Here is a 17,777-nt window from a genome sequence, read left to right as displayed (position 1 = left end):
TCATTAACCCTTTAAGACCTACCATAGAACCAAGGCCGCCAGAGCTTACTTTATATTTTTACATGCTGTAGTGCCATTTTAGGGAGCATTTCAAGTTGCTATACATCAATACAACTGTTATAGCCCACATTTTAATAATATGTATGCATTAAGTCCATAGTAACGACATAAATTGCAAAAAAGTGCAATAAACTACAAAAAAATTGAAAATCGTTTTTGATTTTTTTACATATATTTCTACTTGGAGAAATTTAAGAGGTTTATCCCTCAAAACTTTAAATACAAAAAAGTTGCAAAAAATAGTTTACAACAACAGGAAATTTATTTGGAGTGGCTTCATAGTTTTATTTTTGAGATACACCAATTTTTATATACTGCAGAAAAAACGAAAAACAATCTTATGATGCAAATTTGCAAAGAAAACAGCATGTGCATCAAAATAAACTATTTTAAGCAGTGCAATTTGAGTTCTAAGCATCACAGAAACTATTCAGAAAAGCATAAAGTTAAACATGACTTATAAAAATACCAGTATAGGCTTTTAAGGGCTACAAGTAAAAAACTACATTTTCCGCGAAAATGACGTCACTTCCGGTTTCGGGCAGGTAATGGCGAACATGCGATCGTTCATGCTGACGTCTATTTCAATGTGGGAAGTGTTATGAACAGCTGATCGGATCGAAACATACTGAAAGTCATGCCTTTAAGAATTCGAATAGGAAAAAACAGCAAAGACCTGACACAGGACCTGAGAGACACACTCGGTGTATAAATGCTCAGTCAACAATCTCTTTATTCCATACAACACTTTGAGCATTACAAACGTCCAGACGGGAGATGTGGACAGGAGGGTGTCCGTCAGATCTCGAAGTGTCTAACCGTTTTGTAATTCTTATAGCTTCAGCCCCCTCCAAAGTCATAAAACCTAAACATCCACATTCTTTCTCTCTCAGTGAGCCTAAGTTATGACCTCGGCTTCCTGTGCAGTATGTTCTGTTCTTTCTAATCAGACAAATAAGGCCATGATTCTCTGAAAACAGTATTTCTTATAAATCAGCAGTATAATGCATCATAAAACAGTATAATGATTTCACAATCTTTAATCCAAGGCATAATGTGGCCTGTAGCCGTATAATGATTCAACAATTCTTTGATTAGAAGTATAAGGTGGTATAAGATAGTATAATAATCTCACACAAGAAAACAGGACTGTTCAGGAAAAGGAAAAAAAACACCAATTATGTATAAACTAGCTCTACGCTGCTGATTATTTGACACAATGCTTGTGGATTTATTTTTTAACTGACCGATTACAGCTGGGACCAGGCTCCTCACACTTTGCTTTTGAATAGATAGCTTTAACTCTTTGAAAAAGATAAATAAATACAATTGTGAAACTTTTTCTTTCTTCTAAGTGAAATCATCTTGGTCCTCAGCACACAGCCAAAAATAACCCAGTGCTGTTGTTTTCTCTTCTCCCCCCAGCCTTCGTATGTGCACGTCTACAATTCTTGTCTGCTGTCAGCTTAAGGGAAGAGCCCGTTGCATTAGTGTTGCCATGGCAACAGGGCAGTAGAGGATATCTAAGGTCAGAGCAAGAGCACCTGAAGCTTAGCTGATGGGAGAAAAGAGGCTGTCGGTGAACACTCATGTTGTTATTGGACATTTTATTACTGCTGCTTCCTCCTGCCTGACACTGACATGATAAATTGTCCCAAGACACGTGTTGTTAATCATTTCTGGGATAACACAAGAAATAAAACCAGGGGCTCTGCTCCTGCGTCAGATGATGGAGAGTGGAATAGGTCTTGATAAAGAGGGGGCAGAGATATTTAAAGAGAAGGGAGAAGAGATTTTCGGTGCTGGAAAGTGGATTGCATCCATTATTTAGGAATGGTTTCCTCTTCTGTGAGGGGACAGGGAAGAGAAATGTGTTTGCAGGATACAAACTCCAGCCCTCTGTATTCTGTAGAAATACTAAATAACACATGCTTCTCTAATAGGGAAAAATGTCGGCATCCAATGAAAACAATGCAAATCGTATAGCCTGCATTAAATATACTCAAATGGATATTTGCAACTTGGATTTTTGCACTTACTAAAAAGTGAGCCGAAGAATTTCCATGTAATGCTTCCACACTAGTGCACATCCCATAAATGTAGCTATGCAAAAACAGTTTCAGATCATTGCATCAAAAGGAGTGGAATGCATTGAGGCTCCCTTGAATTGCACAGAAACTGGGCCAGAAAAAAGCTCTGATATGTTACCGTTTGATCACGATGCTTTAACTCTGTTTCACATTTCCTCTTATGAGCTGCACAGATTGTGTCCACAGGGTAATCTTGAATGCAGATTTTTGAACATATGGCATTAAGTACCTTGGCATGTGCTGCAGGAAAAAGCACAAACTTCATATGATGCAAGCTCAGAAAATCTTAAATTCTCCCCATATTTGTGTAAACATACAGTTAGCTCCATAACATTTCTTTTTCCTGGCTCATCTGTTTTTTTTCAACAGCAAAGTGGGCTTAAAAGCAAACGATCAATGCGACTGAAGTGCAGGCTTTCAGCTTGAGTTCAAGGGGCTTGCAAACAAACCGGAACGACAGCCATTTCAATAGTGAGCTCTAAAGCGATGGGACGATTGACTGACAAGGGGTTTCATAGACAGGTGAGGCCTGCTGCTGCCATTTCATTTCAGAGTTGATTCCAAGTCTTACATTTTGTAACTCTCAAAACGAGATTCAAAGTGAGGCTGACGCAAGAGACTGAATAAAGATAAATTTGAAGAAAAAAAAAAAGCAAAGAAAAAAAAAAGCCTAATATCGCAAAAATGGACGACACAGAAGACAACTGAAGCAGATGACTGCAAATTCTTTCCTCTGTAATGAAAATCATTCATAACTTTTAGAACACTCAGAGGCATATCACTGTAAAAGAGACGCCTTTGGAAATTGGAATACAGAGTTTCATCTAAAAACAAGCTTTGGACAGATGAAACCACATGATGGGAAATAGTGGGAGGAAAACAGTATGGAGAAGGAAAAAAAACACATCATGATCTGAAACATATCACATTATCTGTCAAACAAGGTGGAGGCTGTGCGGGCATGTGTGCCTGCCAGTGGAGCTGGGTGACTAGTGTTTTTCCCTGACAGCAGCAAGTAGCAGGAGGAATTCTGAAGTTGCTCAGATTCATCCAAATGCTGTGAAAAAGAACAACAGACGTTGCTTCACATTTCAGATGGATAGTAATCCAAAGCATACTGCAAAAACAATCCAAGACTTTCTCAAGGCAAAGAAACGGGATATTATTCAACTGCCAAGTCTGCCTTGACTACAGCCACCTTCAGCCTGAGGGAGGAAACATTTGGTGACATCTATGAGTTTTAGACTTGAAGGATTTATCATTAAAAACAGATTTATTTCCTGTTTATTACCATAATCACCTTTGAGGTCTTTGAGAAGTTGGTGAAAATTCCTTTTTTCTTTTTGTAAATTAAAGCTGAAGTCGGTTCAAATGTTCAAATTAAATCCACTGTGGTGCAACACAAAAGGGTGTCATTGTCCTAATGTGTAGGGACAAAACTGTATGAGCATCTCATGCCTTAAATTAGAGTGTGAAGAAGGTAGATATGAGAGGTCATCCCGATTTCTTATCGCTGAATGTTAGGAAATGTTAAAGAGGTTAAAATGCACTTGTGTATCTTTCAGGGTTTTGTTTTTGTTTTTTATTGCCGTGGTGAAGTATATTGTGAATTGGTATTTACCGCTCACCCAGGGTGACTTACTTGGTTTTTATCTAATCTCCACATTGTTTGTCCCAGCATCACCACCTTCCTTCTGCCGTCACCGTCCTGAAATAGACACGCAGCATCCCCGCTGTTTGTTCTGTATCAAATGACAAATCTCGCAACCACAAGAGTGGATGGAGGAGGAAGGTGAAGGACCGTAGAGGGCGATGGGAGAAAGAGGGCACTGAAAAGGCACAAATCAAAGTAAGCTGTGAAGAGGAGTGAAGGAACATTTTTAAGATCGTCCTTTTGGGCTTTGATGTTGGGGAAAGGACAGAAGCTCTTTGCTTTACTTTTCTTCAAAGGCTTTATCTATATGCATGCACTTTTGGCAGGGCTGAGATAACAATGTTAGTCTCCCCACTGTTTTGTTTTCTGCCTGGCAAAATGAGAGCTCAAAAAAAAAAAAAAAAAAAAAAGCTGTTAGTGTACATCTTTCTTCCCATCCAATATCTGCATTTTTTTCATGTTACTTAAGCAGGTCAATCAATCCCAGAATGACTCCAATGGCAATAACAAAGGAGAAAAAAGATAAAACAACTGTTCATTTGTTGAATATATTATTTTATTTTAACATCATCATCATAGTTTAACTTTTTCATTTTCCCTTCCTTCATTTAAAATGATCACCTCTGAATGTACACATACTGCAAACTGTCAAAAATATACAAACAAATGCAGGCTTGTGCTATAGTCTGGTCAAATGTCTAAAAAACAGTGGCACTGGAAGGAGAGAGAGTACGAAGGCAAGAGAGAGAGAGACAGAGAGACAGAGCAAGAGAGCGAGAGAGAGAGAGAGAGAGAGAGAGACATTGAAACCGGTAAAGACATGCACAGCATCATTGTGAGCACCTGTTATGGTGACCCAGGTGCGCAGTACTTCCAAGGGATCTTTGTGGAAAAGTACATATATTTCATCATCTGACAGTGGGGCACACAAACTGCCCTCCACATATCAAACCCGAAACAAAAATGTTGTTTGTTAATGGAACTGTTGTTAGGCACATCATTGTTTTTTATGGTTTTATATTTTCTGGAAAAGTCTGAGTATCTGTAAATGTAGAATACTTTAACAAAACAAAGAAACAAAAAAAAAAACAACAACCCCAAAACAAAATGAGAAAACAAAGAAAATCAAATATACAGTTTAAAAAAAAAAAAAAGAGGAAAAAAAAACAGCTTTCAAAACTACGACCTTGTTAGTAACTCAGTGTTGTTACAGTGTGTGTGTGTGTGTGTGTGTGTGTGTGTGTGTGTGTGTGTGTGTCAGCATGTCTACACAAGTTGGGTGCGTTTCTGTAGAACAAAGTGGTAGTGATGGTGAGTATTTGAGGTGTTTTGTGGATGGTTGCTGTGATCAGCTGACAGCTGTCCAATCAGATGCTCAGGTCTTTGGGATTCTCCTTGTAGGTCTTCTTGGGCTCAGGGAGCGTGGGCTTGGATGAGCGACTGGTGTTGGTCTTGTTCTTGACCGTGCTGTAGTATTGCGTCACTTGAGCCGCCACAAAATTGTCATCGTCCTCTTCATCCTCCGAGTCGTCCCTTCTGAAGCTCCTGATCGGGGATATGTCTCGTCCGAGACTGCGGGAGCGGTACCAAGGTTCAGGGGTGCTGTCTCGGCTGGGGTAGCGCTCATCCCTGTCAAACCTCTCAGTCGAACGACCCCTCAGCTGTGTGCTGTCAAACCTCTCAGTCGAACGACCCCTCAGCTGTGTGCTGTCAAACCTCTCAGTCGAACGACCCCTCAGCAGCGTGCTGTACTTCTTGTAAGCTGAATCTGAATCTGGAGTGCGTACTCTGGGCAGGGTGATGTCTCTCTGGTTGCGAGACGCCATGTCCTTCAGCAGGTTATCCCCCCCTCTGTAGGACCTGTCCAAGGTAGAGGCTTTCATCAGCAGGCTATCTTCTCCATAGAGGCGGTCTTCCCTGCGCAGTGGCGGTGTGACCTCCCTGTTTAAGCGGTCTAGGGCTGGGGACTCTCGCAAGATGCTGTCTTCCAGACGGAAGGTGGATTCAGGAGTTTTGATTGGCTCCTTTAATACAGGCTCATCCACAATAGGCTTCTCGGTGCTGCGGGTCTGTCTCTCTGGGGAGCGATACCGGCGGTAGGGGTCTGAGGATTGGGCCCGGCGTCTGGTGGGGGACTGCTGCCGAGTGCGGTAGGGGGACCGATGGCGATGAGGGGAATGATAGGGTGAGCGACGGGGTGAGCGGTGGGGCGAGCGGTTGGGTGAACGGTGGCGGCGGTGGCGCCTGTCTGGAGAACGGCCTCGGCGCTGACCCCCATGTCGGTCGTCCAGGACGTTATCTGCACTGCGCGACCGGGTGTGCCCCTTATGAGGTGACCGATGGCGGCTGCGGTGGCGATGGCGGCCATCACTTTTCTTGTCATCTTTCTTCTTAGGAGTGTTCTTCCCTGTCGACTTTTTGCCCTTGTGTTTTCCCGTGCTGGTTTTCTTGCTGGGGGAGTGGTGGCGGTGGTTGGAATGTGTGTGCCTGCCAGTGCCGTGGGAGCGGCGGCCTGGCTCCTTCTTGCTGCGGGATGATTGTTGGGGTTCTGGTGGGTCGCTTGACTCTGATGGTGCACCGTTCGGGGGAAGAGTGTTCACTTCCGCAGCGTTTTGTACCCCTGAGGCTGGGTTGGCTGCGCTGATGTTGTTGGTGCTGTCGTCTGCAACACATTGGGACATACAAACGAGGGCAGGGGGATCAAACATGCATCGACACACTAAAAGCTTCTATCTGCTTTCACATTTATCATGCTGAGTCACTCAGACATGAAGCCGAGAACACTTTCAATGGAAGCCATTCTGATGTTAATACCAGCAAAGATGGCAAGTTGTTGGATGGCACAGCAGCAGCCAATGGTAAAACAGTGTAGCTTACACAGATTAAAAAAGGCAGTGACAGAGTTATGAAGCAGCCATTTCTTGAAGAAACCCACAACAAACCTGCTCCTTGGTCTAAAGGGGGAAGTCACCTCTGTGAAGCAGAACGCCGGCTTCTCTGGTGGCTGGACCGGATGCTGGTTACAGTCAGTGTAACTGCTGCTTCATACTGATGATGCTGCTAGATTTGACTCATTAGCCATGCTCTTTCATGTACTGTCAGGGCACGTTGTAAATCTTTAGAATAAATTAAATGGTCGTGATGAGATCCAGAGACTAGAAGTTGCTCTAAGTGCATTGCAGTTGCAGCGGGTGAAATTTAGCATTTTGCTAAGAAAAAACAAAACTGTATGGAGCGCTTCCTCTTGCTAAATCTTCAACAAAAGCTGCGACAACAATGCTTTGATCAATATGGCATTTTTAAGACAAAACTTTACAAGTGCTGAGATGGCAGAAGAACCATTCACTGTTCTAAATACTTCACATCGTCGGCCCTGAGATATAGTGAGTGGGAGTAAAACTCTGGCTCCTGTCAATTGAGTAAATAGTCTCCACCTGTAAATATACACTTTTTAACATTATAGCTTAGTTTGAAAATGTACTGCAAATGATTCTGGAGACCTTCAACAATGGATCATGGACAACTCGAGGAGAAGAGTTGACTCCCAAAGAGAACCACTGGTCTGAAAGTATCAAAACTAATTCCCAAAGATAAAATAATCTGCATTTTCACTTTTGACTTGTTTCCAACAGGTTGACTGCAACTAGGACATGAATGAAGTATCCAAAAGAACGGCTATGGCAGCGGTGACACTGGAGATGTAGTTGGGTGAATGGATTTGTATGCATGAAGCAGCGCACAGGCACGGTTGAACTGAAGCGACACCACGCACATCAGGACATAGAAGAAGAGAGAGAGGAAGACAGGAAGTGGGAGAGAGAGCCGAGATGAGAGGGGAGGACAGCTACAAACCGTGGTCTGATTTTGGAGGACAGAGGCCTCCCCCATCTTGTCATTTCTCATACATGCAGTGAGATGGGGAGCGACCATCCCTGAAGGAAGACAAGAGCCCAGCACAATACGAGAGGAAAGGGAAGATACACAGAAACAGAAAGGAAAGAAAAAAAGAAGAGCACAGTAGTTTAGAAAAATATGGAACCAACTAGAAGGAAGAAAAGGAGAATTATTCAGTGTTGATTCTTAATGAAAAAAAATGTGTTTATTTGATCATCGACCCATTCAGAATAAAGAGACAGTCCAGGAAGTTGCCCAAACCCAGTGAAGACCATCAGTTACAGAGTAAAGTCCCCTGGAAACAAGCGTGCACACATCGGACATAGGAGTTGCCACACCCACCCACAAACAAGCGCACACACACGCCTTAGACACGTTAATGAAGAAGCAGCAGAAAATCAAAAAAATGAAACAGTGAGACTGGTGCACAGACACACACACGCACGCACACACGCACACACACACGCGCATACACACACACACGCGCACGCACACCAGCAAATTAAGCAGTTTTACAGTGCTGATAGAAATCAAAAGAAATACTGGCGAGACTGTCAAAGGTTGTGCCAACTAAAAAAAATAAAATAAAATAAAAATAAAGATTTTTAAAAAGTACAAACAATGATCCAAAATATACAAGTTCACATGATGTCACATCGGTGCAGGTTTTGACAGCACATTCTCAGCTCAAATAAACTTTACATTGATGAACTTTTCAAAACAGGCAAAATGTATCCAGTCAAAAAAAAGCAACAAAATGAAAAAGAAAACATTTAAAATGACTTGTGACTATCAAAACTAATCAATACGATTAGAAAAAAAAGGAAAACAGAAAAGAAAGAAATGTTCCATAAATATTATGGAAAGTAGACAATAGAAGGGGGAAAAACAATTTACACTTTTGACATGTTCATGCAGCAATAAACTTTTATCCATTAATATGTGGCTTTGATTCATGGCTCTGTACACTGAACAAAAATACTTGTAAAAATGCCTCTTTTTTTTTCTTTTTTTTTTTAAAATCATCACTATAAAAAGTTAATATAACTGGAACGAATCAACGTCTTTTTAAACGGGGATGGGTGGAGTCCCTATCTTCACAGCTTTTCCATAACACTGACAGTGGGTGCAAAAAAAAAGTCCATGGATGAGTGAGTAATGTCAAGCACAGTATAGTGAGATTTACTGAAAATGGCAAAGTGGGAAAAAAAAGTCTTAGACTGTCTTTTTCTTCGCAACACAGTTCTCACTTGGAAAGGAGTTCAGTAGCTTACATTCACCTTCAATAAATATCATAAATATGTTTGTCACATCCTATCCAAAGCTGTGAAAGGTCCCATTTTATCACGGGATGCCACGGATCAAGTTTTCTCTTCCTTTTAATGCTAAATTAGCATGTAATGAGAAATGAGAGACATCCATATTACTTCTCACCCACAAGAAACATTGATTTTCTTTCCTTTTTCTTTACTACTCAGGTCAAACCCTGTAAACAGTTTCCTTTTTTTTTTTTTTTCCATGTAGCACTGAAAATCAGACCCACCACCTTCCTGTTAAGTCCCAGCAGAGTGCTTTTGCTCAGTGCCCAGAAGGTGAAAAGTGACAGCGAGATGACATGACAAAACTGAGAGCAGGTGACAGCAGGAGGGGGTGAGAGCACCCACAGGAGCAGCCTCGACCCCCTCGCTCTCCCACGAAATCCCAAAAAAGCCCAGGAGTGACCGCCACCACAAAGAGACCAAAAGCGCGAAGCAACACCCCCCACCCCCCTGACTCCCCTCTCCCATCCCTGGTAGGTTTGCTCCAGGGAGGGGTGAAGGATCCTTGGGGAGGGGGAGCGATTTAGTTCCTTCACCTTCAACCCACCACCATCCGCTTGAGTGTCCCCTGGCTCAGGGTGTGAAGATGGGCGAGAAGGGAATGTTTTCGTAGATTGACCCACCATATTCAGGCACAGAGCCGTCACCCCTCTTGAGCACCAGATGGACTCGCCGGCCTCCATTCTTGATGAGCTCGATGGCTCGCGCGTGCTTCATGCCCTTGGTGCTCTCGCCGTTGATCTCCAAGATTTCGTCGCCGACCTAGTGGGAAGGAGACCAGGGGGGGACAAGAGTGACAGATGAAAATGGAAAAGAGAAGAGGTGAATCAGAGGGAAAGGTGAGAGACAGCAGGAGCCCAAATAAGGGGAGGAGACCGCAGAGCCACACGCGGTGCAAAAGAAAACAAGTGAGAGGAGGGAAGAAGGTACACAAGGAGAAAGATAAGGTTCAAAGGGAAACAATGACACGAAGGGAAGGGTGGAGGGGATGAGGAGGAGTTAATTATCAAATCTGCTGAATGGTAATCTGCACAATAAGAAAACAAGTATATATGGAGGGCAAACTGCATCAAAAAGCAGCAAGCGTGACACGGAGAGTCAGAGAGGGAGAACGACAGAGAAAAAACGAGAACTAGAAGAAACATTTTTGCTTCCTGATTCTTTGAATCCACTCCTCAGGTTATCTGTCAGTGCTGACTGCGTTAAGGGAATATTTCTCTGGCAGAATACGGATCCTCTCGCTGACACCTCTCCCTGCCTCACAGAGCTGCGACTATTAATATCTCTGCTAACAAGGTGCACACACACACACACACACACACACACACGCTCCCACACACTCCCTAACTGCAGCATATTAATATATATGAAAAACTATATCTCAGATTCTAACAGTGTCTGCCAACAGGCTCCCTCCGTGCAAACGCACAGTGAGAGAATAAATAAAAACACCTCACACTTCATCAAGCACTCCGGGGAAAGTGCTATTATTTATGTACAATTAATCAGATGGAAAGGTTAAATATTGCAGTTTCATCACAGCTTTTGTGGCATGTATGAATGCCACTTTACGAGCTTGTCGTGAAACATAAATTAAAATGTGCATATTCTGTTTGCGTGTCTTCATATTACAATCAGTGAACCGTCTGCATGGCCGAGCCCGGAGGTGACTGTTTGCGAGTCAGTGAAGCATGGCTTGCAGTAATTGGGGGTACATTATGCAAAAGCAATTATACTGATAAATAATATTATTGCGATGGCTGTAAGGTCTACAAGGCTGCCATCAACCCCCCCCCCCCCTCCTGCCCCCAGCTAATCAATAAAGTCAACTGGCTTGTGCTGCACCTGAAGGCAAGGATTTATAAAATTATTATTGGTATTTATAACAACGGTTACAATCAGCAGTCGTTTTTCAGATATGCTGTTATGTGCACCCCCGACAAAAGATAATTTTATAGCGTTCAGGCAAGCTGACGGATTAAGGAATGAGAAAATTTGACAAATAGTTAAATTAAACATTCATTTTAAAAACACTCTGGATTACTAAGGGAAAAAAAACCCGGAAAGAGACGTAATTTTTCTTAGCTAAATTGCAGAGCTAATGTCTCGCACAGCTCCACCAAAAATAATTAAGTCCGAACATTTCTCATTAACATTACAATTATTCCACTAGAACGCTTTTTTCAGATGATTTCAAACTATGCTGACAAATGCCAAGACGACTATATTACAGAAAATTAACTAAAACAACCGAGGGAACTGTCCGCCGTTATTTCCAGACAATCTGTTGGCTGTTTCCAAAGAAAGCAGGCTGTTAAAAAATAAAACTTATTTGGAGGTATTCTAGCTACTGAGGGAATATTGGCATCCCTGTTGACACAGCTGCATATAACCTTAAATTGATAAAATTACATCACAGTTTTCCATAATTAAGTATAATATTAAAGGGGTACAAGCAGTGGTTACATTTCAATAGGCCGTCCAACATTTCCTGTAAAACAGCTCCATGTTATGTGGCTGCAAAAAAGGCTGTCTGTCATAAATTTGTATGGTCTAAATATGAGCACAGACGACGAGATTGCAGTGTTACTTGGGTAAGTGCTGTTTTTCCAGCACTAGTTCTTATGATGGTCAAACTAAACTTCAGTGTTTGGTGGCGTGACCCTTTCAAGACCCCGAGAAAACAACCTCTGAGCTTCTGCGTTTCCCATTTGTGTGTCCATACCATCATCTTTCCGTTGCGAACAGCTGCTCCGTCCTCGGCTAACCTCAGCACGTACAGGTCCATGTTGTACTCGCGGCCTCCTCGCAGGCTGAAGCCGAAGCCTTTGTTGTCTCGCTCCAGGTCCACGGAGTAGAACTCAGAATCCTGATGGAGTCAGACGCCATGTGTGGAGGGAGAGAGAGTAAGAGGAGAAAGGAGATGTTTGCATCAAAGTCACCTTTGTTTCAAGTGTGCGCATGTGTCTGCGTTTGTGCGTGCTTGTGTGTGCGTGTCTCCTTTGAAGGGGGATCCTATTTCAGAGGCAAGGGACAATTGCCACCTTCAGGCAAGTCTCACCTTAACAGTTGTGCTACGCTTTTCCCCTTGGTGTGTGTGCGGGTGTGTGCGTGCGTGTGTGTGATTGCGTGTGGACATGCATATGCTCAGGTGTAAGGACGCTGAATTATTGATGCTGTGGGCCCTGGCCTGAAAAAGTAGAGAGGGCGCAGACGAAGAGAGAGGAGGAGGTCTGGGAACCACACAAGGACGGGCAGACAGCCTCAGCAGCTCCTGTCTTTACGCCCTCCTAATCTCCTCTGCTGGAGGATCAATGCTATCTGTGAAAGCCATCTCCACACCAGCAGATTAATTCAGCGGTGAACAGAGTGGACTGAGGGGCTACTTTGAAAGCAAACAGGCTTTCCTTAATATGCACACTCAGATAACGCCAGCAGGTCGGCGTAAAGAGATAAATAAATAAAAATGCACTTGGTTTGTCCTTGGGAAGGTAAGTGGGTATATTAGTTGATAGATGGAGGGACAGGGGAGGGGATGAATGACGGTTTAGATATCGCGAAACAGCTGAATGGATGTATGAAGAGACAAATTTAGATTAGATGTGGGTAGAAAAGTTGATGGAGTGTAGAGGACTGGCGTGTTTTGATGGAGACATGAAATGGATGGGTGTCCGCATGACTGATGTAACTGCTAAGACTGCGGCGCCTCTCTTCCTCACCTGAGTGCTTGGGGGTTGCTGCGTGGGGGGCTGGGGAGGGGCGGCTTGCGGGGCAAATGACTCCTGTTTTGGTTTAGTGTTGGTCCTGAAACAGAAAAGGCGTGACATATGAGGCCTAAGCAAGGGGTCGCTCCAAAAGACATTTCATTATTAGGCAAGTCTGTTTTCTGCCGTGCTCCTCACCTGGCCTCCGGTGCGGCCTGTTGCTGAGCGGTGTGAGTAGTGGTTATAGTGGCGATCTTCTCTGCATTCGTCAACAGAGATGCGTTCGATGACTCTGCGGAGGGCGGAAGAAGAGCAAGTATATCGTCACATGAGATAACACACAAAACAAAAACAAAGAACGAGAATGATTGTGTTTTTCAACCAATGAGGAGACGGGGGAAAAGGCTTGTAATTGAATATGCTGTCATTTTGTATAGACATACTCTAACAGAAGCCTCTCCAGTTTCCTTGAAAGCCTGGGCGATATAATTTAATTTCACATGTGGAGACATTTCATTGTTTTCCTTGTGTCAACCCGACCTACAGGGTCCACCACGAGGCTCGAAACCAGTTTCCAGGCTTCTTTCACCACTTAGCCATGTTCCCGCACACTTGGGTAATACTGCGGTTTGTGCCATCAATCATTTGGTAAACGTCCAAAGGCTGTACATCACATTTAGGACTGAAACTAATCCTTTCTGCCTCTGAATTGTCAAGTAGGGAACATCTACGCCAGTGGCATTAGAGCTCGTGCTTACTCCGTCTTTTATCTCTGCACTGATCCACTCATTTTCAGTTATCAGTGAAAAACACCAGACAGGCCGTCATCACGCGACACCTGCTGCATAAAGAAACCTTTGTTTTATCTAACGACCTCATCCTTCTTGGCCATCTACCGGCATCCTACATTCGATTACAACTCTGCACCTCCCCTTCCCCAGTCTGCTACTCGCCATTCTTCTCATGGTCACTTCCCTTCTCACCTATTAATCTCCTTTCCCTCCGGTACTCCACTGGAGCCTGGTGGCTCAACCATTCCTTTGCCCGCTGCTCAAGATCTACAGTGTCGACCACTCGAGCGGGAGTGCAGGTGAGGTGAGCTTCACTTGAGACGGCAAAGAGGGGAACCACGAGGAAAACCTTCGACCACCCTTTCAGTTTTGCAGTCTCACGTTAAACTCCTGTAAAAACACTATCACTATCTTTCCCTCTGCCTGATTTGCATGAATCACTTCCTTCTTTTGTCGCCTCTCTTCATTCGTCTCTCCTCCGACTGCTTTCTCTCCGGATATTACTTCTATTCTGCGTGCGACCTACTGCCTGCTTTCCCCTTTCTCGCTTAACTAAATAAATAAGTAAATAAAACGTGCACAGAAAAGGAACTGAAGCGTTCTGTAATTCGTCTGTGGCTTTGACCACGCATTTGCCCTCCAGCCCTGAATGGCGTGAGCCGGGAAGGACAGCAGGTACAATCAATTCAAGGGAGGTAAAGAAAATGAGCACTACAGAGGGTAAAAGGATACGAGAGCTACAGATTACACTTAAAATACAACATGTGCTAACAATAAAAATCATATCACATACAGCACGTCTAGCTCTCTTTTCTCACACAGTGGAAAGAATGAGGAGGGCTTTGTCTGTGCTCCAAGGGTTGAGCTGAATCAGACTTCACCTTTAGAGGAAGCTCTCGCTATGGCGCTTGTTCCCATCAGAAAGCTTAAAGATTGGACTGATCCACAAAGAAATTGGCGATGCTCAGCCATTTGTAAACGGAGGCAGCCAGAACAGTCATTCAGAGGCACAAGTTTAGAAACACAAGCCACCATCTCTGCCCGACACTCTTTCTGCCTCTGTGTCAGACGGCGTCTGGTTGTTTGACACATGCACATAAACACAAACCAGAACTTTTCCGATAAAGCATATCCAGTTATTCCTCGCCAGCGCCTTCTCTCTTGCTCTGTGTCTTCTTGGCAGAGCAATTTTGGCTCACTGTTCTCATCAACTGCTCTGAAGGGAGAAACAAAAAACCCTCTCCATCCATAAGAAGCGAGGCGGAAAGCAACGAGCGGCGGACAAATAGCTCCTATTCCTACCAGTGTGCAGGTTGACAGGGAGTATTGCCTTTCCATGAGCACACACACACGCACGCTTAATTAAATAGCATTTGTGAAGCACGCTAGGGTGATATGTCAGCACAAAACACAGAAAGTTCTCAGCTGCACAGCGCAACATACAATGCACACAAACTTTTCCTTAAATCCACTTTGACAGAGGAGACACACCCACATGCACAGAGGAAATTCAGCATCTCTCGGTGCCTGTCTCGCTCGCCCTCTCTCCGCTCACGCACGCATACACACCGAAATCTAAACGGCTCTTGCATGTTTTAAAAATGCGGGCACGCCAAAGGCAGGAAGCTAAAAAATACCAAAAAAACAAAAAAACAAACAAAAACCCAGCAACCTCCCAAATATCCCCAAAGAATCACTCCTGTCAACACTGCGGAGGCGTTATAGTCACTTTGAAAGCCACTGAAGAAAGTGCACTTTACATAACGCCGAAGGAATACTTAATAACAACAACGACAACCCAGGAAAGTGAGAACAAGTCTCCTCAAACATAATCAGGAATCTAATAATAGCTGATATGAGGAAAAAATTCGGACCTGGTTTTGGATTCACTTTTCTCTACTCACCATCTCCAGGAATGATGCGTAGTGTAACTGTGTTTCCAGCCTCCTTGATGAGGTTGACGATGTCCGAGTGGGACTTGTTGGTGATCGAGCATCCATTCACAGCCAGGATGCGGTCGCCGACTTTCAACTTCCCGCAGCGGTCTGCTGGGCTTCCCTCAATGATGCGTCCTATTTTGTGGGGCATGGCCACACAAGCATTTCCAGCTATGGTCAGCATCGATGTGGATGTGTAATGCATGCGTGATTGAGTGTGTGTGTGTGCGCGTGTAAATGTTGGGGGATTGTGTTTGGTGAGAGGAGGAAAACGGGAGGGAAAAGTGGGGAAGGAGCAGAAGAAGAGGACCAAGAAGGGTTAAGGTTAATTGACCCGCAGCCAACAGTCAGCCAAGCAAAAGTCACTGAGAAGAAGAAGAGGATAATATGCAAGCACTGGAAAAGAAGGGTCAATTTAAATGTGCACTGCAAAGAAATAGGAGGATTTGTCTTACTATTTTCTCTAAATAGTTTTTCCAAACGATTCTCAACATCTAAAAAACTCTTAAGTTAGAGCTCTGTTTCATCTACATCCCAAACACCTGCAACTGCAGAAAGTTAGACTCTGCAAACATACATCAGAGCTGACATCTCACCAGCTACCCTGAAGTCTCTGTTTGTTTCACTCTGCAGGCCGACATCAGTCACTACAGACTGACGCCCCCAATCACTCATTACTCTCGCCACCCTCTCCCCTCCTTACTTTTCATTATTATTCTTCCATCCTTCCCGCTGCATTCACACTTTTAATACACAACAAACTCATCTGATCCCAACCCGTTTCTGTCCCCCTGAATAAACCTGACCATCTAGGACTGTGAAATATCAAGAGCAGCGGAGAGATAAATCTTCCTTTACATGTTAACTGAAATGAAAGCTCATCTACTAGCCTATGCTTTCTGCTTTGGCCTGTGAAAAGGAGCTTCACTTTACAAAAAGAAGAAAAAAAAAAGCCAATCTGTAAAGCTAAGCGTTCACAGACCTTTCCAGTGCTGTACACCCACACAGGGAGAGAAGAGCATGGTGCAATGTCCTTCTAGTGTAGGTAGGAAGCCATAGCAGCGAGCAAAAAACGTACCGGTACATGGAATACGAGTAGAAAAGATGCAGTGCTACGAGTTTGTAAAAGCAACGCTGAATCTGATTTACTTGCGTTGCTGTGCAATATCAAACAGAGAAAAACGACACCATTCACCAGCTAAGCAATGAAAAAGAACCTCACAAAAAAGAAGAGAAAAGAAGATAACGTTTGAGTCAGCGAATATCTCTAATCACATGCTGGAAAATAAATAGAACCCATTCACGTTGATCATTTCCCCTATTTATCTTTCTTGCAGTGCTCATTCTCATTAAACTGCTATTAGGATTTTAGTGCCAACCTGCTCCGCACAAGCCATTTAAGTTCAGCTGAATAATACAAGTGGCTTTATGTAAGACCTACTTCACTTGTGATCAATTATGAAAGCCTTATGTGAGTGTGAGCAGCAGCTGCAGGCAAAGAAAGGGTTTCAGTGTCTTGGTTTGACAGGCTCAGATGAAAATGAGAAAGAAGAACCACTTCTTTGGAGAGTGTTGATATTGATCTGGTGGGACTGTAAATAGCCAGACTGTGCACTGGCTGTCAGGCTATTTAGCATTCAGTGGTTTTTATAGAGGATTCAAAGGATTCCCGTAGTGCAGACGAGAAGATAAAAGGCCCCGGTGATGAGGCAAAAGCCAAAGTGTGATTCGGGTTTTTGCGGAGTAGAAGTGATTTTTGAAATAACAGCATGAGCCGCCATCAACGGTGCGCTGGTGGTGGTGTTTGCGGGTGCTCGTGCTTACCGAAGGTGGTGCCAGCTTCGGGCCTCGACACCGACGAGACGATGACGAAACCGAATCCTTCGTTCTCGCCGCGGCGGATCTCTACGTCGTAGGGCTGCAAACCGGATGAGACGACAGCGGGGGTGGCGATGGGCGGCTGAGAGGAGGTGGTGGCGGCCGCAGCGGCGACCACGGCGCTGCCGCCGCCCCCGCCACCCACTCCGCCTCCTCCACCGCTGCCGATGCCAGAGGTGGAGCCGCTGCCGGAGCTTACTGTGTTGAGGGAGTTCTGGCTGCCCTGTGGGGTGCGCTTCCCAGTATCTTCTGTGAGACTGGGCGCCTGGGTGCTGCTGTGGTGCGAAGATGCCGGCGATGGAGGCATGTCTCCCTCTGCTTTAACTAAAAATGGCAGGAGGAGGAGGATATGGTGAGAAAGATACATAGATGAGGTGCAAAGTGCAAACAGGAGGGTAAGAAAAACACAGATATAGAAGATTAACAGTAAAAGATCACAAGGGAGGTGAA

At 44.1% G+C, this 17,777-nt stretch overlaps 1 protein-coding gene across 1 annotated transcript in view; it reads right to left on the bottom strand.

Annotated features, from left to right (window-relative positions):
* Positions 1–5,092: 5,092 nt before the first annotated feature.
* Positions 5,093–17,777, bottom strand: part of magi1b (membrane associated guanylate kinase, WW and PDZ domain containing 1b) — a 137,537-nt gene continuing 124,852 nt past the window's right edge. Inside the window, exons 32-38 of the mRNA XM_085353074.1 lie at positions 17,274–17,651; positions 15,417–15,620; positions 12,920–13,013; positions 12,737–12,821; positions 11,743–11,886; positions 9,641–9,779; positions 5,093–6,466 (exon numbers count right to left, since the gene is read on the bottom strand). Of these exons, the coding sequence (XP_085209200.1) occupies positions 5,172–6,466; positions 9,641–9,779; positions 11,743–11,886; positions 12,737–12,821; positions 12,920–13,013; positions 15,417–15,620; positions 17,274–17,651 (2,339 nt within the window). The 3' untranslated portion in view covers positions 5,093–5,171. The remainder of the gene's footprint in view (positions 6,467–9,640; positions 9,780–11,742; positions 11,887–12,736; positions 12,822–12,919; positions 13,014–15,416; positions 15,621–17,273; positions 17,652–17,777) is intronic.

This window comes from Diplotaxodon limnothrissa, linkage group LG5 (genome assembly GCF_057381915.1).
Source record: "Diplotaxodon limnothrissa isolate DT_005_m linkage group LG5, D_limnothrissa_male_GT1.1, whole genome shotgun sequence".
Taxonomy (NCBI): Eukaryota; Metazoa; Chordata; class Actinopteri; order Cichliformes; family Cichlidae; genus Diplotaxodon; species Diplotaxodon limnothrissa.
Note: the sequence above shows the minus strand (reverse complement) of the source record. Positions and strands in the feature narration are given on the sequence as shown.